The sequence below is a fragment of the Heptranchias perlo genome, chromosome 15 (genome assembly GCF_035084215.1).
Source record: "Heptranchias perlo isolate sHepPer1 chromosome 15, sHepPer1.hap1, whole genome shotgun sequence".
NCBI lineage: Eukaryota > Metazoa > Chordata > Chondrichthyes > Hexanchiformes > Hexanchidae > Heptranchias > Heptranchias perlo.
The window spans coordinates 57009719-57034367 of NC_090339.1; the positions used below are offsets into that span (position 1 = coordinate 57009719).

Sequence of the window (24649 nt, forward strand, 5' to 3'; positions counted from 1 at the left end):
AATTAAAACATGAGTGAGTGGGGCCAAAGATCCATGGCTTTTCCACACTTCAAGGACATCAACTTGGGGTAGGGCTGGAGACTAAGACTCTCTTAAGTTGGCAGTTCCTGTGCCTTAGTTGGGAGCTGCTCTCGTGTCAGCAGAGGCACAACTTGTCTCAGCAGGTGTGCTTCCTCAACATTTGGCAGAGGTGGAGCCCATCTAGGGGTACAGCCCAGGATCAGGGCCTGTACCCCCAAATAACAAGTACAATCTTAGGAAAAAAGTGACAACCAGCCCCCTTCATCCCCCCACAATACAGGGCCTGCAGGAGCCAGGCTCACCACCTTTCACGGGAGTGGATTCAGCACCCTGCCCACCCACTCCCCCCATCCCAAAGCTTCGGCCAGCATTTCCAACCTCTCCAGCAATGCTGCAAAATGCCCCACCAACCCACCGCAAGCCCACTCCTCCTGACTCCTCCCCTAGCCTATCTCTTAGGACCGACTGACCCATGTTCAACTGCTGTTCACATGGAACCCTTCTCCACTTCGGCCTTCAAAGTCCTCGTTTGAATATTTGCTACTACCACCAAGATCTGTCCCCTGCCCCCTGCAAGCTTCTGCCGGGTCAGTAGTGGAATATGTGGGCACTTATGTCTCTGCGAAACCCCCCCATCCCCCCAACCCCCAACACCATGGATTTTCAGGGCTAGTGAGTTTATGATGAAGTTGACTGGAAAGTATCGCCACAGCTGTGAAACAAGTGAATAGTCCAGTGGAGTTTTCTGCCCTGGACCATGCAGGTAGTCGATACTGGCAGTTTCATACCAGGGGAGGCTCAGGAGAACAGGATGGCCTGAAGTACAAAGGGCATTAAAGTCACATTCATTGAAACACATTCAACCCTCAGCAATGGTTCTGTAACAACACAGTTAGCTACCTGGGCAAATTGGAGGAACAGTATATGAGGAGGCTTACTATCACCAGGGTGGCTTTGACTGAGGTGATCCACATAGGGATAAATAACCATCTACAATCAGTGGCTGCGAAGACTTCCATCCCCCTCAACTTTCATGCCACAGTAATCTTCCAGGGTAATTTTATCAGTCTACAAAGAAAAGTCCAGGCTGTAGAGCAGAGTAGCGATTTGGGTAAAATCAAGCGGAGTGTGTCAGGAAGGGGCAGAGAGTTTAACAAAGGTAATAGGGCATTAGTGACTAAGGTCACATCAGGGAAAAAAAGTAAAAAGTTAAAATTAAAGGCGCTGTATCTGAATGCACGAAGCATTCGTAACAAGATAGTTGAATTAATGGCACAAATGGAGATAAGTGGGTTTGATCTAGTAGCCATTACTGAGACGTAGTTACAGAGTGATCAAGGTTGGGAACTAAATATTCCAGGGTACTTGACTTTTCGAAAAGAGAGGCAAAATTGAAAAGTTGGGGGGGTGGTGGTGGTGGTGTAACCCATATAATAAAGGATGAGATAAAGACAGTAGTGAGAAAGAATCTTAGCTCAGAAAATCAGGATGTAGAATCAGTATGGGTTGAGCTAAGAAATAACAAGGGGCAGAAAACATCAGTGGGAGCAATTTATAGGCTCCTTAACAATAGTTATTGTGTTGGATAGAGTATAGATCAGGAAATTAGAGGAGCATGTAGCAAGGGCAATGCAATAATCATGGGGGACTTTAATCTTCATGTAGACTGGGCAAACCAAATTGGCAAAAATAGTTTGGAGGACGAGTCCATGGAATGCATCCAAGACAGTTTTCTAGAACAATATGTCAGGGAACCAATTAGGCTATTTTAGAACTAGTATTGTGTGATGATACAGGATTAATTAGTAATCTTACAATAAAGGATCCTCTGGGGAAGAGTAATAATCCTGAGTATTGGGAGGGTTTTAGAAATCAGCAAAGGTTGACCAAGAAATTGATAAAGAGGGAGAAAATTGAACATGAGAGTAAAAGAAATATAAAAACAGATTGTAAGAGCTTCTGCAAGTATATAAAACGGAAGAGATTAGCGAAAGTAAACGTGGGTCCTTAGAGGCAGAGATAGGAGAAATTATAATGGGGAATAAGGAAATGACAGAGATGTTAAACAAATATTTTATATCTGTCTTCACTGTAGAAGATACAAAAAAAATACCAGAAATTATGGGGAACCAAGGGCCTAATGAGAGTGAGGAACTTAAAGTAATTAAGATTAGTAAAGAAAAATTATTAGAAACATTAATGTGACTAAAAGCTGACAAATCCCCTGGACTTGATGGCCTACATCCTACGGTTTCAAAAGAGGTGGCTGCAGAGATAGTGGATGCATTGGTTTTGATCTTCCAGAATTCCCTAGATTCTGGAACGGTACCATGCATTGGAAGGTAGCAAATGTAACCCCGCTATTCAGGAAAGGAGGGAGAGAAAAAACAGGGAACTATAGGCCAGTAAGCCTGACATCAGTAGCAGGGAAAATGCTGGAATCTATTATTAAGGGCGTAGTAACAGGGCACTGAGAAAACCATAATATGATTAGGCAGAGTCAACATGATTTTATGAAAGTGAAATCGTGTTTGACAAATCTATTAGAGTTTTTTGAGGGTGCAATTAGCAGGGTGGATAAGGGGGAACCAGTGGATGTAGTATATTTGGATTGTCAAAAGGCATTCGATAAGGTGCCACACAAGAGGATCTTACACAAGATTAGGGCTCTTGGGATTGGGGGTTGGTTAATGGATAGAAAACAGAGAGTAGGAATAAAGGGGTCATTTTTGGGTTGGCAGGTTGTAACTAGTGGAATGCCACAGGGATCGGTACTGGGGCCTCAGCTATTTACAATCTATATCAATGACTTAGATGAAGGGACCGAGTGTAATGCATCCAAGTTTGCAGATGATACAATGCTAGGTGGGAACGTAAGGTGTGAGGAGGATGCAAAGAGTTTGCAAAGAGATATAGACAGGTTAAGTGAATGGAGCAGTCCGTGCCCGCATGCAACGAGACCTGGACAACATCCAGGCTTGGGCTGATAAGTGGCAAGTAACATTCGCGCCAGACAAGTGCCAGGCAATGACCATCTCCAACAGGAGAGAGTCTAACCACCTCCCCTTGACATTCAACGGCATTAACATCGCCAAATCCCCCACCATCAACATCCTGGGGGTCACCATTGACCAGAAACCTAACTGGACCAGCCATATAAATACTGTGGCTACGAGAGCAGGTCAGAGGCTGGGTATTCTGTGGCGAGCGACTCACCTCCTGACTCCCCAAAGCCTTTCCACCATCTACAAGGCACAAGTTAGGAGTGTGATGGAATACTCTCCACTTGCCTGGATGAGTGCAGCTCCAACAACACTCAAGAAGCTCGACACCATCCAGGACAAAGCAGCCCACTTGATTGGCACCCCATCCACCACCCTAAACATTCACTCCCTTCACCACTGGCGCACTGTGGCTGCAGTGTGTACCATCCACAGGATACACTGCAGCAACTCGTCAAGGCTTCTTCGACAGCACCTCCCAAACCTGCGACCTCTACCACCTAGAAGAACAAGGGCAGCAGGCACATGGGAACAACACCACCTGCACGTTCCCCTCCAAGTCACACACCATCCCAACTTGGAAATATATCGCCGTTCCTTCATCGTCGCTGGGTCAAAATCCTGGAACTCCCTTCCTAACAGCACCGTGGGAGAACCTTCACCACATGGACTGCAGTGGTTCAAGAAGGTGGTTCATCACCACCTTCTCAAGGGCAATTAGGGATGGGCAATAAATGCCGGCCTCACCAGCGACGCCCACATCCCAGGGTCACTGGGTGGCCATCAAGTGTGGGAACCCCGGCCAATTTTCCCTCCCCTATCTCAGGGGGGGCTTGCTGCCAATTGTAGTGAGTCGACCTGACTGAGATCATCTAACTCGGGCACAGACTCGGGATTAAACCTGGGACCTACCTGGTCTGAATGTTTCAGCTTCTCGTGGATAAACTTAGTGAGCTGTCGGGTGGGTGGGGGAGGAGAGGGGAAAACAATCTAGAAAATGAGCATTTTGAGCAGAAAGCCGGTATCAAATCTAACTCATGCCTCCCCTTCCCCTTCCTGCAGTCCCAATACACCACCTAACATTACATTGGAAGCTAGGAAACCAGAATTGATTTGATCCTTGTCAATTCTGACTGCAGTATCTGGTGGCATATTATGCAACATGGAAAATAGGCCAGCTCAAGCAATCTGTTAAAACCACTTCCAACTTCTGAAGATGTTTTTTTTTTCCAGAAATCAGCACATATGAAAAACCTAATAGGGTGACATTTTACTCCTTCCACCAGTCTGTCTTAATGATTAAAAGAAAAATCACACGAAAATTGCTGACACCATGATAACTCCAATCTTGACTTACACAGTTACTATATGAAACTCTACTCCATGTCAGAAGAAAACCAACGTCAGATTTTTTTATGCCTGATCTTAAATCACTTTCATTATCCAAGCTCTTTGTATTTAGTACAGGTATGCCTGGTGACATATATTGTAAACAATTTTGCAACACCAATTTATAGTCCAACAATTTTATTTGAAATTCACAAGCTTTCGGAGGCTTCCTCCTTCCTCAGGTGAATGTTGTGGAAATGAAATCCTCGAACCCTTCGCATTTATAAATCACAGAACAATACCCGGTGATTACAGATAGTCTTTCCAGCTGCCCGTTGCCACGGCAATCACAGTGTGCAGACAGAGAGGTGTTACCTAAAAGGCCACCGAATATACAAACCACCAAAAAAAAAGAGAGGCAGAAACATAGAAAAGACAGTAAATGACCCGTTATATTAAAAACAGATAACATTTGTTCGCTGGTGGGGTTACGTGTAGCGTGACATGAACCCAAGATCCCGGTTGAGGCCGTCCTCATGGGTTCGGAACTTGGCTATCAATTTCTGCTCGACGATTTTGCGTTGTCGTGTGTCTCGAAGGCCGCCTTGGAGTACGCTTACCCGAAGGTCGGTGGCTGAATGTCCTTGACTGCTGAAGTGTTCCCGACTGGGAGGGAACCCTCCTGTCTGGCGATTGTTGCGCGGTGTCCGTTCATCCGTTATCGCAGCGTCTGCATGGTCTCGCCAATGTGCCATGCTCTGGGGCATCCTTTCCTGCAACGTATGAGGTAGACAACGTTGGCCGAGTCACAGGAGTATGAACCATGCACCTGGTGGGTGGTGTCCTCTCGTGTGATGGTGGTATCTGTGTCGATGATCTGGCATGTCTTGCAGAGGTTACCGTGGCAGGGTTGTGTGGTGTCGTGGATGCTGTTCTCCTGAAAGCTGGGTAATTTGCTGCGAACGATGGTCTGTTTGAGGTTGGGTGGCTGTTTAAAGGCGAGTAGTGGAGGTGTGGGGATGGCCATAGCGAGGTGTTCGTTGTCATTGATGACATGTTGAAGGCTGCGGAGCATCATATCCCGTTCTTACTAGGGCATCTTTCAGCGTCTGTAGGTGTCCATCGCGTTCCTCCTCGTCTGAGATGCCCTAGTAAGAACGGGATATGACGCTCGACTCATCGATCGACAGTTGCGACGGGCCACAGCGAAAAATCGCATAGACCTCCTCAGAAGACTAACACGGGACGCAACCAACAGAGTACCCTTCGTCGTCCAGTACTTCCCCGGAGCGGAGAAACTACGCCATGTTCTCCGCAGCCTTCAACATGGCAGCAAATTACCCAGCTTTCAGGAGAACAGCATCCACGACACCACACAACCCTGCCACGGTAACCTCTGCAAGACATGCCAGATCATCGACACAGATACCACCATCACACGAGAGGACACCACCCACCAGGTGCATGGTTCATACTCCTGTGACTCGGCCAACGTTGTCTCCCTCATACGTTGCAGGAAAGGATGCCCCAGAGCATGGTACATTGGCGAGACCATGCAGACGCTGCGACAACGGATGAACGGACACCGCGCAACAATCACCAGACAGGAGGGTTCCCTCCCAGTCGGGGAACACTTCAGCAGTCAAGGACATTCAGCCACCGACCTTCGGGTAAGCGTACTCCAAGGCAGCCTTCGAGACACATGACAACGCAAAATCGTCGAGCAGAAATTGATAGCCAAGTTCCACACCCATGAGGACGGCCTCAACCGGGATCTTGGGTTCATGTCACGCTACACGTAACCCCACCAGTGAACAAATGTTATCTGTTTTTAATATAACGGGTCATTTGCTGTCTTTTCTATGTTTCTGCCTCTCTCTCTCTGTTTTTTTTGGTGGTTTGTATATTCGGTGGCCTTTTAGGTAACACCTCTCTGTCTGCACACTGTGATTGCCGTGGCAACGGGCAGTTGGAAAGACTATCTGTAATCACCAGGTATTGTTCTGTGATTTATAAATGCGAAGGGTTCGAGGATTTCATTTCCACAACATTCACCTGAGGAAGGAGGAAGCCTCCGAAAGCTTGTGAATTTCAAATAAAATTGTTGGACTATAACTTGGTGTTGTAAAATTGTTTGCAATTGTCAACCCCAGTCCATCACCGGCATCTCCACATCATGGTGACATATAATTTAAGAAAAGGTGAGGCTAACCAAAGTTGCACGTTTATACGCTCAGAAATCAATATTAGGCATCAGAAAAACTAAATCTGTCAAAGTCGAAGTAAAATAAAAACAACCAAATGCGACATCACATTAAACAATTTAAATCCAAGAAAAAAACACATTGGACAAGCTGGTAAATAGTATGAAATCTATTGAATATCAGGTGAAACACAACATAATATTTTTCATTGGAGCCATCCTTGTCAAACGCCATACATTTCATTTCTCATTAAATTGCCCTTTCCTGTCATGTGATGCACGACCGAACGGCAAACCGAGATTGTCAATGGTAAAGGAAGAATGGATTTAAACTCAAATGCTATAATTTGAATTGGAAAGTCAAAGAAAAACTTTTTCATAAGAAGGAAGGCTTTATATCTATGTTATTAAAAAGCTGAGGTTACATTCTCTTCTGCTCTGATAAAACCATTCAGTCGCTGTCGCCTTCTAGTGATCTGATTGGTCCATGAGGGCATGCGAGGGCACAATTCTAAAAGGGGTATAGGAACAGAGAGATCTGGGGGTTTATGTGCATAAATTGCTGAAGGCGGCAGGGCAGGTTGAGAAAGCGGTTAAAAAAACCTGGGCTTTATAAATAAAGGCATAGAGTACAAAAGCAAGGAAGTCATGATGAACCTTTATAAAACATTGGTTCGGCCACAACTGGAGTATTGTGTCCAGTTCTGGGCACCGCACTTTAGGAAAGATGTGAAGGCCTTAGAGAGGGTGCAGAAGAGATTCACTAGAATGATTCCAGGAATGAAGGATTTTGGTACGTGGATAGACTGGAGAAGCTGTGGTCGTTCTCCTTGGAACAGAGAAGGTTGCGAGGAGATTTAATAGAGGTATTCAAATTCATGAAGGGTCTAGACAGAGTAGATAGAGAGAAACTGTTCCCATTGGCGGAAGGGTCAAGAACCAGCGGGCATAGATTTAAGGTGATTGGCAAAAGGACCAAGGGTGACATGAGGAAAAACTTTTTTACACAACGAGTGGTTAAGATCTGGAATGCACTGCCTGAGGGGGTGGTGGAAGCAGATTCAATCATGGCTTTCAAAAGGGAACTGGATAAGTACTCGAAAGGAAACATTTTGCAGGGCTACGGGGGAGTGGGACTAGCTGGATTGCTCTTGCATAGAGCTGGTGTGGACTTGATGGGCCAAATGGCCTCCTTCTATGCTGTAACCTTTCTATGATTCTATGATAATCATGTGCCTCAGCTCCATTTTTCTTCTAGTGACTTGATTGCTCCATGGGAACCATATGACCATTAGTATTTTAGTCACGTGATTACCATGGACCAATCCTCATTCTCATACACTGTAACCAGTCTCCTTCTCCTCTCCCCCACTCCCCCCAAATTGCCCAGTCTCTCTCTATCAGCTCAAACCCAGACTTCCTTCTTGCCCACCCAAATGTGGGCCCTACACCACAGCCAACCTGCATGGCACAGAGTTTGTGCCTTTTCCAAGGCCAGCCTCTGCTCACATTGGTTCTGGGATTCACCACAAATCCAGGGCCTCTGCCTTCCCCAACTTTAGTGTTAGGCCTCGCACAGGGTGACTGGGAGCACCTCAGAAACTCAAGACCGCTGCCAAAATCCATGCAGAGTACCAGATTCCTACTCCAACCGGGTCAACTGAAGTATCTAACTCCCTGCTGAATGAATAAAACAGCGCAAAGCTATTTCCACCTTCAGTGGAATTATATTTACCTTGCTCATGTATCCTCTTGGAACCTATTATTCCTCTTTCGAGTAAAGGGTTTGCTATCATCCCATTGTTTATTGGCTGGATGGAGAGCTATAGGTTTGATATGATGCTTATTATTGATTTAATGGCCACTAACTGACATCAGGGGATCACCAGCATGGTTATTGGTGGAAATAGAGATTACAAGTGGAACTTTCAACTTCAGCGGGGGGGTAAAACGGGTGGTAGTATACTGGCCGTCCGTTAGTCCCTCTACCTGATTTGCCTTTCCTTTGATAGTCGATCCACTACCGGCTGATTCACATCCTGAAGTAAAAAGTTCCGCCCTAGATTGCTGTTCTCAGTCACTAAATACATTAACAAAAAATCATCAGATTTGCAACTATTTTTCCTCTTAAATTTGTGATTTAGTTCAGTTTAGACAAACTGATAAAAGTTGAAGGATGTCATTGGGAAAATACGAACAGACGTCTTGTCTTAAAGAGTTAGTCAGCTTTGGAAAGCCTGACTGCCTAAGATAAAAGTGAAAGTTTCAACAGAATCACAGACCATATCCTTCACTTCACTGGTACTGGTGACTGCAGAGAATAAAAGTGATCAGGCAACAGAGAGTGATGTAAAAATAGGAAGCACGTAAGTTAATGAAGGGGAAGGTGTGGGAAAAATATTATGTGATGGATGAAGAGTAGCAGGACAATATCAATGTTCACAGTGCAGAAGTTAAGGATGACATCCTCAAGAAGGAACTTACCCAGTTGGATATCTACAATACTTTGTTGGTTTTCAAGAGGAAGTAGAAGCTGAGGTAGCTTGTCAGTGAGTACAGCTGAAAGATACAAGAAAGTCCACAGATGATTAGGTCATGTCACATGTATAAAGAAAAATGGTAGTTTGATATGATTACAGTCCATCACTTCACATGTCTGAAGCATATATGGCTCTTTGTACCAAATATAGTATCAATGTTAACCAGATCATAGTCAGCAGACGGCTGTGGATTCAAGCCCCAGTCCTGGATTTGCGCACATAATCTAAGCTGATACTTCAGTGCAGCACTGCAGTGAGTGCTGCTTTGTCAGAGGTGCCGTCTTTCAGATGGGATGTTAAATTGAGACCGCATCTTCCTTTTCGTGGCACTATTCGAAGAGCAGGAAGTTCTCCGGTTTCTTGGCCAACTTTCCTGTTTAAACTAATACCGCCAAATCAGATGAACTGATTGTTCATTTCATTTGCCGTTTCTGGGATCTTGCTGTGTCCAAATTGGCTGCTGCGTTTTCCTATGGCACAACAGTGACTACACTGCAAAGTAATTCGCTGGGTGTGAAGCATTTTGTGATGTCTTGAGGATGTAATAAGTGGTTGTATAAAATCATAGAATCAGAATCATACAGCACAGAAGGAGGCCATTTGGCCCATCGTGTCTGTGCCGGCTCTCTGAAAACTACTAATGAGTCCCACTCCCCTGCTCTTTCCCCAAAGCCCTGCAAATGTCTCCTTTTTAAGTATATATCCTATTCCCTTTTGAAAGTTACTTTTGAATCTGCTTCCATCACCCTTTCAGGGCAGCACATTCCAGATCATTACAACTTGCTGCATTTAAAAAAAAATTATCCTCATCTCCCCCAGGCTTTTTTGCCAATTATTTTGAAACTGTGTCTTCTGGTTACTGACCCTCCTGCCAGTGGAAACAGTTTCTCCATATCTACTCTATCAAAGCCCCTTATAATTTTGAACACTTCCATTAAATCTCCCCTTAACCTTCTCTGCTGTAAGGAGAATAATCCCAGCTTCTTTTAAAAAAGCAAGATTTAAAAAAAAATTCTATGTATGCAGAGTATAGTCTTTTGTCATTAGCTTATCATTCTGGCACAACATAATGTAATCCCTCTCTTCACAGAATCTAAGTAGTAAAATATAATCAAATGTCCTCTGGTTTTGCTTATTGCTTTTAATTATTGCCTGAAATTCATATGATGCGTGAGCTGGCCAACCCAGGCTTGCTGGGCCAATTGTTACCTACTTAGATTTATCCAAACTGATACTACGGCTGTCTGGTTCCTTTTAGCATAAGACAAGTGCAGTAATAAAGTAATGCCTGAAGCTGCAGTACAATATTAACTTTGATGTTAAACAATCCGATTGTAAACTCTATAACAGAGTGCTTAATCCAAAACCCTTTGACAAGCATATTGTTGCACAGTTGAAATTCTTCAACTAAATAAATTATATCTGCCAAATATTTAAATACGAAAGTAGTGGTTTAAATTTTGAAAAAAGGTGGGGAATATATTGTTAATAGCACAAAAAGCACTTTCTCCAACATAGAAAATGGCACTAAAATAAAAACTGTTGACCAAAAAGGAAACTACAATATGACACGGGGTCACTTACACAATTAAAATACTGCATTCAACAACTGAGCGCATTGACTGTGACAGAAGAGCCTAGAAATTTATGTGTGTAGATCTTAGTCGGATTTGGTCTGGAAAAAAAACAAGCTTCTGTCTACTTGCGTATTGGGCTTTTCGAGATATACAAAGTAACGGCGAGAAGATGACACAGCACCACGGTTGAATGAGCAACTGACGGGAAATAAAAAATGACATTGTCTGTCCTGCCCACAGCTGAAAATGGCAGCAGTGGCTGTAAAGATGTCTGCAGCTCCATTTGACCCACAGTCCTGGCTGGACAAGGATGCACAAGGAAGAAGCCTCAGGAGGAAAATTAGGCCAGGGTGTAAATTTACTTCCTTTTTAAAAGGCAGCGTCTTAAAAATAAAAGTAAAATTCCAAAATTCATCCAAATATAAAAATGATTTTAACTGGGTGTTCCTGTGCTGTGGCATTCCATTTTGATGCATTTTGGGGACAAGATATCATTGTTACCATTTATACTCTGCAATTGTGATTTAGGAAATGCTCCATAGAATCATAGAAGTTTACAACATAGAAACAGGCCCTTCGGCCCAACATGTCCATGTCGCCCAGTTTATACCACTAAGCTGCCTGCACTTGGCCCATATCCCTCTATACCCATCTTACCCATGTAACTGTCCAAATGCTTTTTAAAAGACAAAATTGTACCCGCCTCTACTACTGCCTCTGGCAGCTCGTTCCAGACACTCACCACCCTTTGAGTGAACAAATTGCCCCTCTGGACCCTTTTGTATCTCTCCCCTCTCACCTTAAATCTATGCCCCCTCGTTATAGACTCCCCTATCTTTGGGAAAAGATTTTGACTATCTACCTTATCTATGCCCCTCATTATTTTATAGACTTCTATAAGGTCACCCCTAAACCTCCTACTCTCCAGGGAAAAAAGTCTCAGTCTACCCAACCTCTCCCTATAAGTCAAACCATCAAGTCCCGGTAGCATCCTATTAAATCTTTTCTGCACTCTTTCTAGTTTAATAATATCCTTTCTATAATAGGGTGACCAGAACTGTACACAGTATTCCAAGTGTGGCCTTACTAATGTCTTGTACAACTTCAACAAGACATCCCAACTCCTGTATTCAATGTTCTGACCAATGAAACCAAGCATGCTGAATGCCTTCTTCACCACCCTATCCACCTGTGACTCCACTTTCAAGGAGCTATGAACCTGTACTCCTCGATCTCTTTGTTCTATAACTCTCCCCAACGCCCTACCATTAACGGAGTAGGTCCTGGCCCGATTCGAATTGAGGATCGTTAAAAATAAACATTTTATTTTTGTAGAATTATTATGGAAGTTACGCAGCCTCTTTAAAGGGTACAAGAGGCCTCAATGATATAATGTTTTCCAAATGTGACAGAGAAACAATGAAAAGTTATTGAGTCATAATTTTCTGTGACAGGGCATCTAACGTGAGTTAGACTTGATCTTGCATGTTTAGGTTTTTACATTTTTTGTGTGGCTGAAAGTGCGAGCTGATAATGTCGCAGCGAGGGAAACAGGGCACCTGGGGTCTGAGTGAACAAATCTCCTTAACCGATCAGATTGAAGGATTTTGAAATAAACAGTGCAAGGACTGAGAAGGAATTGTAAATTACATTGGGTGAATTCAATGTCAAATCAGGTACTGAAAGAGAAATAAAGAGAGGGAAAGAAAGATTGGATTAAGAGAGAGAGAAAAAAGAGACAGAAAGGAAAAGTAGAAAAACAAATTTAAAATTTAACATTTTTAAAATCTCCAACAACAATTAAAATCTGAAGGAATGAAATTCCACATTTGTAATAGTTAACTTTCAGTGCCAGAGAGGTTGAATGGCAGTAATTATCAGTTATCACGACGTTAAAAGGGTACTTAGACTTGAAATGACGACTTAACTTTCTGTGATGAGTTTAGTTTGTATCTATGGTGCAAGAACAGCAACTTCACGCCGTTCAATGCATTTCAATGGTGAGGCAGACAGTGAGATGCTGTTTTCGTGAAGCTAATGGTGGAGCAGCACAACTCGGACAGCAACTTTTGAATTTTTGAGTTTAACCTCACATCTGCCCCTTGCGTGAAGTCGCTGTCCCATTTGCGCATAAATAACAGCGAGCGCCATTAGCTTTTCCGTTAATTTGACAGCAAAATCTGGGCCAATGTTGCATTTTGAAACAGCGAGATTGTAATCTAGGTTTGACTGCTAAAACTCGAGAGCATCTCAATTAAGTTTTGGTGCGTTCACACCAGACACCTGTGTGCAAACCAGCGTGTTTCAATTCAAAACACCCTTAGGATAAGTGGCATGTGGACTGGAATGCATTCAGTGATAGTGCAAGGTGTGTAGAGTAGGTAGAACACATGCGCGCATGCTCGCTCACACACACACACACTTTTATATAGCACCTTCAACATAAAATAAAGTCCCAAGGCACTTCACAGAAGCTTAATCACTGAGCCAAAGAAGGAGGTATTAGAAAGGGTGACCAAAAGCTAGATTCTAGTGAGGGTCTTAAAGAAAAAGTGAGAATTGGAGAGGCAGAGGGGCTTGGGGAGAGAATTCCAGAGCATTCCTAGATGCTGAAGACACAGGCGCTAATGGTGGGATGAAGGGTGGGGGAGTTGAACAGGAGGCCAGGATTGGAGGAACGGAGAGTTCAGAGAGGTTTGCAGGGCTTCAGGAGATGGGGTGGGGGGGGGAGGGGGCAACGCCACAAAGGGACTTAAAAATGAGGATGCAAACTTTAAATTTGAGGCGTTGGGGGACCGAGAGCTAATGTGTAGGCCAGTGAGGACAGGAGTGATGGGTAAGTGGAATTTGGTGCAGGATAGGATATTGACAGCAGAGTTTTGGATGATCTGATGTTTACAGAGGGTGGAGGATGGGAGGCGCCAGGAGAGCATTGGGATAGTCGAGTCTGGAAAGCGACAAAGGCACGGACAAGGGCAGCAAATGGGCTGAGGGAGGGGTGGAGATGGCCTGTTCAACTCCCCCACCCTTCATCCCACCATTAGCGCCTGTGTCTTCAGCATCTAGGAATGCTCTGGAATTCTCTCCCCAAGCCCCTCTGCCTCTCCAATTCTCACTTTTTCTTTAAGACCCTCACTAGAATCTAGCTTTTGGTCACCCTTTCTAATAAAGATTGAAGTAGGCTTTCTTTATGATGGAGAAGATATGGGGTCGGAAGCTCAGCTCGGGGTCAAATAGTATGACATGGTCATGAACAGTCTGGTTCAGCCTGAGCCGGTGAGGGAGATGGAAGTGGTGAACGATGGAACGGAGTTTGTGGCGATGGCGTTGATCATCCTATTGTTTCGCTGGAGGTCCCACAAACAGCAATGAGACAGATGAACAGATAATCTGTTTTAGTGATATTGGTTGAGGGATAAATATTGACTTGGACACCGAGAGAACTCCCCTATTTTTCTTAGAAGTTTACACATGGCAAAATATCAAGAGGCCTCAATGTCCTCAGAATTGATATGACATTGCAATACCAAATTATGAGCGTTTATCACTGTCAGGTCAGTGGATTTTAAACTTGAGACGTTGGAGGACCAAGACCCAGTGTAGGTCAGCAAGGACAGGGGTGATAGGTGAGCAGGACCTGGTGTAGGATAGGATACGGGCAGTAGAGTTTTGGGTGAGCAGGTTGGAGGATGGGAGGACGGTCAGTTTTCTTTCACATTCTTCTGTACTGCAATCTAGGTGCCAGTGTTTTTATCTCAGTGGGAGAATACCTGGTGTTTGTATGATGTTGAGAACTGTATCAGCCCAGTTCACAGCAGCAGAGAAAATGAAACAACTATAAATATCACAGTAGCACTTATTTATACAACAATGCCTCGCGCAATAATTCTGCAATTTCATATGACTCTATAAATGCAATTGATGCCACACAAAAATGTGACCGAAATATGTATTTAAGAATGTTAAACATCACAGTGTAATTTATACTCTGGGGATAGAAGTTTTATGGGATCTAAGGAAAACATAACGGGCTTGATTTTAAAATCAATTTGTGGGGGGGGCGGGGGGGGGGCTGCGAAAATTGCGAAAATCCCGAGCGGGTTCAGAAGCCGGCTCCAACCCCTCGACTTCCGAGTTCCCCACAGATGCGTGCACTTCCCGAATCCGGTAGTCCCGCCGGCAATTAAAGCTGGTGGGATAATAGTTAAAGAACCAAATGTACCTCGTACTTAAGGTATTTTATTTCTGACATACTAGATCATTAAAACGATTTTAAATTTACCTGGGCGGCTTTCCCGTGGCTTCTGATTCACGCCTGGTGAAACCAGGGCCAGATCAGGCAAAAATAAACAAAATAAATTAAATTTAAAAACTACTGCGCAAAGTTAAATAAACAAAATAAACCTACCTTTTCATCCTGCTCCGATGTCCGATGTCTCCCTCTCCGATGTGCCCCTCTCTTCCCGATATCCCTCTCAGCTCCCGATGTCCCTCTCCAATCTCCCCCACTAATCCCCCCTGATCTTCAGCATCCTCCACTCTCTGTGCCAGCACCGGATGACGTCTCTCTCTCTCTCTCTCTCTCTTTCTTTCTTTCTCCCCCGCCCCCCCCCCGCCGCCCCCCACCTGTCAATCAGGCTGGCTGCCGGGCGCAAAACCCGGAAACAACTTTAATCACCATCAATGGGCAACATGGACATGTTGGGCCGAAGGGCCTGTTTCCATGTTGTAAACTTCTATGATTCTATGATTCTAATCACATCGCGATCACGTCGGAAAAGGTAAGTTTTTTTTATTCGGGTTTGCCACGCACACCTTCACCCCCTCCCCGCCCGCTGCCAACCCACCAGCATTCAAAATTGAGCCCAATGTTTTCAGATGAGGTGTTAAAGAAAGGCCTTTGTCTGCCTGTTCAAGTGGATGTTAAAGTTCCCATGGCACCATTTAAAGAAGAGCAAAGAGTTCTCCCAGATGAATAAATGCAAATTCTTTCTTTTTCAGTGAGACTTTAAAGAAAATGTCTTTCAAGTTGGGTTCACATGACTGAAAAATTCGGCCAGAATCCACAATGTAAGAAGCAATTCCATGAACTGATTGCACCTAATTAAAGTCATTCCAAACAAATGAACTGTGATCGAAATGCTTGGCTTTTGAAAGAAATGGACAGTCGTATTCCACTAATTTGTTTTCTTATAATACAATTCTGCTTTAGAAGTGCAAATGATTCACTTTTTAGAGTTTTTGTGACCAATGAACCATATTAATCTGCAAAGCAACACCACTGTAACCCCTCGTAGTCTTTAAAGTAATTTCAGAGCTACTTTTAATTTTGATTAACACGACACAACAACCTCAATTAACTGTGAAATTTTCATGGGAGTTGGAGCTGGTTCATAAGAGTAACAGGAGCTGGGACAAGAGTTAGGGTTGGGCCAGGAAAGCAGTCGGAGCAGGGGTTCAGACAGAGGAACAGCAGCACTCAAGGTCACATCTGGAAAAGAGTGGGTGTGGGGATTGTTTCAGGGGTGTAAGGAACATCAGGGCGTGATTGAGAGAGTACTGGGATTGGGATAATGAGAACAACAGGAGTTGAGCTAGTTCAGAAGAACAGTAAGAGATGGGGCCAGGGTTGGGAAAACAGTGGAAGTTTGCGTTGGGTTTGGAGACCAGTGAGGGCTGGGGCAGTTCATTCCTTTTAGGAGCCAGCACTCCATGTAAACTTGCATAAAACAAGGCTGTTATGGATGAAAACAAAGGCTTAACAGTATATATTGGACCCGGTTACAACCAAAAAACATTTCTAGTAAGAAAGATAAACTATCCATCAGTAATATGTTCAGCGATTTATAAACAGACACAAATACGTAGGCACAGTAATTGTATGTTGCACATACATGTCCTTTAGGGAAGGAAACCTGCCGTCCTTACCCGGTATGGCCAAAATGTGACTCCAGACCCACAGCAATGTGGTTGATTCTTAATTGCCCTCTGAAATGGCCTAGCAAGCTACTCAGTTGTAAAATGTCGCCAAAAAATGTCAAAATAAGAATAAAACCGGTCGGACGACCCGGCATCGGACCACTAGGCACCGGACACGACAAAGGCAAACCAAGCCCAGTCGACCCTGCAAAGTCCTCCTCACTAACATCTGGGAACTTGTGCCAAAATTGGGAGAGCTGTCACACAGACCAGTCAAGCAACAGCCTGATATAGCCATACTCACAGAATCATACCTTTCAGCCAACGTCCCAGACTCTTCCATCACCATCCCTGGGTATGTGATGTCCCACCGGCAGGACAGACCGACCAGAGGTGGCGGGACAGTGATATACAGTCAGGATGTAGTGGCCCTGGGAGTCCTCAACATTGACTCTGGACTCCATGAAATCTCATGGCATCAAGTCAAACATGGGCAAGGAAACCTCCTGCTGATGACCACCTACCGCCCTCCCTCAGCTGATGATTCAGTCCTCCTCCATGTTGAACACCACTTGGAGGAAGCACTGAGGCTCGCGAGGGTACAGAATATACTCTGGGTGGGGGACTTCAATGTCCATCACCAAGAGTGGCTTGGTAGCACCACGACTGACCGAGCTGGCTGAGTCCTGCCAGACTGTGCCTGCGGCAGGTGGTGAGCAAACCAACACGAGGGAAAAACTTACTTGACCTCGTCCTCACCAATCTACCTGTCGCAAATGCATCTGTCCATGACAGTATTGGTAGGAGTGACCACCGCACAGTCCTCGTGGAGACGAAGTCCAATCTTCGCACTGAGGACACCATCCAACGTGTTATGTGGCACTACCACCATGCTAAATGGGATAGATTCAGAACTCATCTAGCAACTCAAAACTGGGCATCCATGAGGCACTGTGGGCCATCAGCAACAGCAGAATTGTATTCCAGCACAATCTGTAACCTCATGGCCCGGCATATTCCTCACTCTACCATTACCAACAAGACCGGGGATTAACCCTGCTTCAATGAGGAATGTTTTTTTTTCGTTTATGGGATGTGGGCGTCGCTGGTGAGGCCAGCATTTATTGCCCATCCCTAATTGCCCTTGAGAAGGTGGTGGTGAGCCGCCTTCTTGAACCGCTGCAGTCCGTGTGGTGAAGGTTCTCACACAGTGCTGTTCGGAAGGGAGTTCCAGGATTTTGACCCAGCGACGATGAAGGAACGACGATATATTTCTAAGTCGGGGTGGTGTGTGACTTGGAGAGGAACGTGCAGGTGGTGTTGTTCCCATGTGCCTGCTGCCCTTGTCCTTCTAGGTGGTAGAGGTCGCGGGTTTGGGAGGTACTGCTGAAGAAGCCTGGGCAAGTTGCTGCAGTGCATCCTGTGGATGGCACACACTGCAGCCACTGTGCGCCGGTGGTGAAGGGAGTGAATGTTTAGGGTGGTGGATGGGGTGCCAATCAAGTGGGCTGCTTTGTCCTGGATGGTGTCGAGCATCTTGAGTGTTGTTGGAGCTGCACTCATCCAGGCAAGTGGAGAGTATTCCATCACACTCCTGACTTGTGCCTTGTAGATGGTGGAAAAGCTTTGGGGAGTCAGGTGAGTCACTCGCCGCAGAATACCCAGCCTCTGACCTGCTCTCGTAGCCACAGTATTTATATGGCTGGTCCAGTTAAGTTTCTGGTCAATGGTAACCCCCAGGATGTTGATTGTGGGGGATTCGGCGATGGTCATGCCATTGAATGTCAAGGGGAGTTGGTTAGACTCTCTCTTGTTGGAGATGGTCATTGCCTGGCACTTGTCTGGCGCGAATGTTACTTGCCACTTATCAGCCCAAGCCTGGATGTTGTCCAAGTCTTGCTGCATGCGGGCTCAGACTGCTTCATTATCTGAGGGTTTGCCAACAAGCCAGGGGATCAACCCTGGTTCAATGGGGAGTGTAGAAGAGCATGCCAGGAGCAGCACCAGGCGTACCTAAAAATAAGGTGCCAACCTGGTGAAACTAAACTCAGGACTACATGCATGTTAAACAGCAGAAGCAACATGCTATAGACAGAGCTAAGCGATTCCACAACCAACGGATCAAATCAAAGCTCTGCAGTCCTGCCACATCCAGTTGTGAATGGTGGTGGACAATTAAACAACTAACGGGAGGAGGAGGCTCTGCAAACATCCCCATCCTCAATGATGGCAGAGTCCAGCACGTGAGTGCAAAAGACAAGGCTGAAACGTTTGCAACCATCTTCAGCCAGAAGTGTCGAGTGAATGATCCATCTCGGCCTCCTCCCGATATCCCCACCATCACAGAAGCCAGTCTCTAGCCAATTTGATTCACTCCACGTGTTATCAAGAAATGGCTGAGTGCACTGGATACAGCAAAGGCTATGGGCCCCGACAACATCCCAGCTGTAGTGCCGAAGACTTATGCTCCAGAACTAGTCGCGCCTTTAGCCAAGCTGTTCCAGTACCGCTACAACACTAGCATCTACCCGACAATGTGGAAGATTGCCCAGGTATGTCCTGTCCACAAAATGCAGGACAAATCCAATCCGGCCAATTACTGCCCCATCAGTCTACTCTCAATCATCAGCAAAGTGATGGAAGGTGTCATCGACAGTGCTATCAAGCGGCACTTACTCACCAATAACCTGCTCACTGATGCTCAGTTTGGGTTCCGCCAGGACCACTCGACTCCAGATTTCATTACAGCCATGGTCCAAACATGGACAAAAGAGCTGAATTCCAGAGGTGAGATGAGAGTTACTGCCCTTGACATCAAGTTAGCATTTGACCGAGTGTGGCACCAAGGAGCCCTAGTAAAATTGAAGTCAATGGGAATCAGGGGGAAAACTCTCCAGTGGCTCAAGTCATACCTAGCACAAAGGAAGATGGCAGTGGTTGTTGGAAGCCAATCATCTCAGCCCCAGGGCATTGCTGCAGGAGTTCCTCAGGGCAGTGTCCTAGGCCCAACTATCTTCAGCTGCTTCATGAATGACCTCCCCTCCATCATAAGGTCGGAATTGGGGATGTTCGCTGATGATTGCACAGTGTTCAGTTCCATTCGCAACCCCTCAAATAATGCAGCAGTCTGAGCCCGCATGCAGCAAGACCTGGACAACATCCAGGCCTGGGCTCATAAGTGGCATGTAACATTCACGCCAGACAAGTGCCAGGCAATGACCATCTCCAACAAGAGAGAGTCTAACCACCACCCCTTGACATTCAACGGTATTACCATCGCCGAATCACCCACCATCAACATCCTGGGGGTCACCATTGACCAGAAAATTAACTGGACCAGCCATATAAATACTGTGGCTACAAGAGCAGGTCAGAGGCTGGGTATTCTGCAGCGAGTGACTCACCTCCTGACTCCCCAAAGCCTTTCCAACATCTACAAGGCACAAGTCAGGAGTGTGATGGAATACTCTCCACTTGCTTGGATGAGTGCAGCTCCAACAACACTCAAGAAGATCGAAACCATCCAGGACAAAGCAGCCCGCTTGATTGGCACCCCATCCACCACCCTAAACATTCACTCTCTTCACCACCGGCGCACAGTGGCTGCAATGTGTACCATCCACAGGATGCACTGCAGCAACTCGCCAAGGCTTCTTCGACAGCACCTCCCAAACCCGCGACCTCTACCACCTAGAAGGACAAGAGCAGCAGGCACATGGGAACAACACCACCTGCACGTTCCCCTCCAAGTCACACACCATCCCGACTTGGAAATATGTCACCGTTCCTTCATCGTCGCTGGGTCAAAATCCTGGAAATCCCTTCCTATCAGCACTGTGGGAGAACCCTCACCACACGGACTGCAGCGGTTCAAGAAGGCGGCTCACCACCACCTTCTCAAGGGCAATTAGGGATGGGCAATAAATGCCGGCCTCGCCAGCGATGCCCACATCCCGTGAACAAATAAAAAAAAACATATATTTATATAGAATTATTAGTTCTCAGAGAATTACTTCTCATACTTTATTTCACGGCAGTTTAATTTCTTGGCATTCTCGATTATCCGCAAATTGCATTAGCAACTAAGGAGTTCCTCTCCATATCGCGGATAATTGAGGGTCGATTGTATTCTCATTTTACTGAGACTAGAGTATTTATTACAAAGCAAGTTATAGATGGTAGGATGACCGTAAAACAGTCATTTCATCTTGGACTTCAAGATGAAATCCACTTAAAACGCAAGCTTTGTGCTTGTGATTTCCGAGGTCATCTCAACCCCAGAGTAAATGTTAGCTTTAATCCTTCCTTCTAACTATCCATAATTCTTCACATTATGCTTTGGGATTATTATTTTTACCGGGAACGTCCTGCAACAATACCAGCTTTAAATGGCTCCTTTGATTGCAGCATGTTGTTTGCATTGTTACCCCTGCAGGGAGTCACTACTGCATAGATAGTAGTCGGAATTTGGTACAAATTAATCTTAATTGTCTCAACGTCATAGTGATTCCACCGACCTACATTAATCCAATTTATTCGGCAAAGAAAAAATCTTTGATGAATAAAAGGGTAGCAAACTTGAAGGAGGAAATGCATATTAAGCAAACTGTGCAGATTAAGTCATTTCATTTCTCTGTTTGTTGAGAATCGAGGGTTTCGTATCCCCTTCTGATAACCTTCTAAGCCAAAAGGCAATTTTACTTTTGTGAGGATTTTTTTTTGTTATCTTTCTTTTTGGGCTACTTTAATTTTTCTTTTCATTTAAAAAAAATGTGGAGCAAAAAGACAAATGAAGAGAAAGCTGGCCATCCATCTTTATTGGACAGCTGGTGATTTAGAATGCAAATAGAAGCTATCCTTCTTGTCAACCGAGTGCCAAAATACGAGTGCACTGCCCACAGTTAATTAATATTCGCAACCCAATCAGTCCACCGCTGCTGTGGCAACCCTTTCTTTAATTCTACGGCGCATGGGAATTACCAGTAAATTAATTTGCTCTCCCATTCAAATTACCTCAAATCCAAATTCTAATTATCTGACCTTATGGAAAGCACCTGTGATAGATACTCATTTATAAGGGCTGTCTGCCTCAGGCTTTTTTATTGAAAGATAGCCTCTTCAGTAGAAGAAACAAAATCATATACCATTCTTATTGTAAAGTTTGACCTTAAGATTACTGCTCATATAATAAAGATGTTTCCAAAATCTTGATCCCTAATAAAGCTGGGTTCATGATAAATGGCCTTGAGTTTGGTTTTGACTTTTGAAGGAAATTTGTACAACACAGGATAATGAATGAAGTCAATTCCAAGGCTTGTGGCAACGCAAATACCAACAGGAAATGTTATTTCTCTATTTAAAACCTTGCCCTGGCAAAAATGTCCTTTAAACACGGCTTGCTTCGGGTGCTGGACCTCATGAAACAATCACAAACCGTAACCTTTCAAAGCAAAATCAATCAATGATCAACTGTTTACCTATCAACTAAGTGGCAAAATTGGCTGTCATTGCAAAAAGAAAATTGCGTTATAACCTTTGTGTTGTCAGTTTAGCAAGTTTATGTTGGCCAATGTATTTTCTGCACTTCAAACATTGAATAATTTATTGCTTTTTTCCTATTTTCCAGCAAGTGAACATTTTCTATAACATTATTATATTTACCATACAACATTCTAGCTAATTCCTTTTTTTCCCCAATTTCCTCCCCTCCTCAGGTACTGACTTGTATTGTTCCACGACTTCACCCAATTGGTGGTTCTTTATCAGTGAGGTTAGACAATGTTTCCGAAAGTGGGTGACATCACTCAGGAAGGATACATTGGCCTTGGAGAGGGTGCAGCACATATTCACCAGAATAAAGAGTTAAATTATGAGGACAAGCTGCATAGACTAGGCTTGAAGTCCCATGAGATACAAAAGAATAAGAGGTGTTCTAATTGTGATGTTTAAGATGATTAAAGGATTTGAAAGGGTGGCTGGAGAGAAAATATTTCTTCAGTTGGGGGAGTCCAGAACAAGAGGGCATCATCTTAAAATTAGAGCTCGGCCGTTCAGGGGTGATGTCAGGAAGCATTTCTTCACACAAGCAGTGGAAATCTGGAACTGTCTCCCCAAAAAGCTGTTGAGAAAATTTCAAAAGATTTTTCTAAGGCCAGGGTGTTAAGTGATATGGAATCGAGGTGGGTAAATGAGTCAAGATACAGATCAGCCACGATACAATTGAATGGCGGAATAGGCTTGAATGGCCTACTCCTGTTCCTATGTTCCTATTACATCCAATTTTCCAATCTCTACACATTTATACTTTCCAGTCAAGATCATAGAAACAGGAATTGGCTATTTAACCCATCAAGCCTGCTCAGCCTTTTTGTTCAGCAAGACAGCTCTATCCTTATAATCCCAATTGTCCACCCTCTCTCACTATGCCTTAAAACCCTACTTCTCAAATGCATATCTACCTCTCTTTTAAGCATTTCAATTCATCATGAATCTCTGGTTTTCATGGCAATGCATTTCAAATTCTCACAGCCTTCTGTGTGGAAACATTGTACTGGATTTGCTTATAACTGTCTTAGCTCGAAGTCTAAGATAATGTCACCTTTTTTCTGAATTCCCTACCGGAGGAAGAGTCATTCCTTTTCTATCCTGTCAATTCCTTTCATTATTTTAAACACCTTAATCAGATCACTCCTTAATCTCACCTCAATAACCCAAATTTACCTAATCTTTCACCACAGTTCACTCTCTACAATCCAGTTTGGCTCAGTTGGTAGCACTCTCTGAGTCAGAAGGTTGTGGTTTCATGTACCACTCCAGAGGCTTAAGCACAAAAGCTAGGCTGACACACCCGTGCAGTACTGAGGGAGTGCTGTACTGTCGGAAGTGCCGTCTTTTAAACAAGACGTTAAACTGAGGCCCCGCCTGCCCTCTCAGGTGGATGTAAAAGATCCCATGGCATTTTTTGAAGAAGAACAGGGCAGTTGTCCCCGGTGTCCTGGCCAATGTTTATCCCTCAACCAAAACCTAAAAACAGACTATCTGATCATTACCACATTGCTGTTTGTGGGATCTTGCTGTGCGCAAATTGGCTGCCGCGATTCCTACATTACAACAGTGACTACACTTCAAAAGTACTTCATTGGCTGCAAAGCACTTTGGGATGTCCTGAGGTTGTGAAAGGCGCAATATAAATGCAAGTCTTTCTTTCTATATTCTGTTCCTCTAGTGATGAAGCCCAACCACCCATTAGCTTCTGTAATGGCTTTTGCACCTGCGAGGTACCTGGACCTTAAGTCCCTTTGTGCATCTATCTCACCTTCCCTCCCTGCAGTGCTTCCCCATTTCTCTGGGTCATTGGATACATATCAGGGGCGGGAAGCCTGGCTCATTTTTCTTCTCTCTAGCCCAGAATACTAGAATAAATTTAACTCTTTTGCTGCCACTTCAGTTGAAATCTGCTAACTTGACAGTTGGAGCTTTTTCCCAACTTGTTCTTGTGTTCATGGTTAGATGGCAGTTATCAGAAGCAGAGTAAGTCTCTTATGAACTGTCCTTAATCATCTCCCTGAATGTGTTAGCATATCCCTGTATAACAAGGACCACCTAATTGTGATAAACCACATACTGGAGAACACTTGACAACATCACCACCTTCTCCCATCATCTTTAAAAGAAAACAACGCCAGAACAATGTGTATCGGCTAAAACTAGTTGATTAGATTTATTTACATGCAAAATAAAAACAGAGCAAGATACCAAAACCGGACAGCAAGAAAGACTTGCATTTATATAGCGCATTTCACAACCTCAGGACGTCCCAAAGCACTTTACAATCAATGAAGTATTTTTTTGAAGTGTAGTCACTGTTGTATTGTAGGAAATGCAACAGTCAATTTGCACACAGCAAGGTCCTACAAACAGCAATATGACAATCTGTTTTAGTGATAAATATTGGCCAGGAATAACTCCCCTGCTCGTCTTCAAATGGTGCCATGGGATTTTCTATATCCACCTCAGAAGGCACCTCAGTTTAACATCTGATTCGAAAGACGGCACCTC

General features: G+C 44.4%; 1 protein-coding gene across 1 annotated transcript in view; it reads right to left on the minus strand.

Moving 5' to 3' along the window:
- Positions 1-508: 508 nt before the first annotated feature.
- The window catches only part of LOC137332823 (X-linked interleukin-1 receptor accessory protein-like 2), a 248240-nt gene continuing 224099 nt past the window's right edge, over positions 509-24649 (minus strand). The window contains exons 5-6 of the mRNA XM_067996754.1: positions 9040-9114; positions 509-837 (exon numbers count right to left, since the gene is read on the minus strand). Coding sequence (XP_067852855.1) covers positions 509-837; positions 9040-9114 — 404 coding nt within the window. The remainder of the gene's footprint in view (positions 838-9039; positions 9115-24649) is intronic.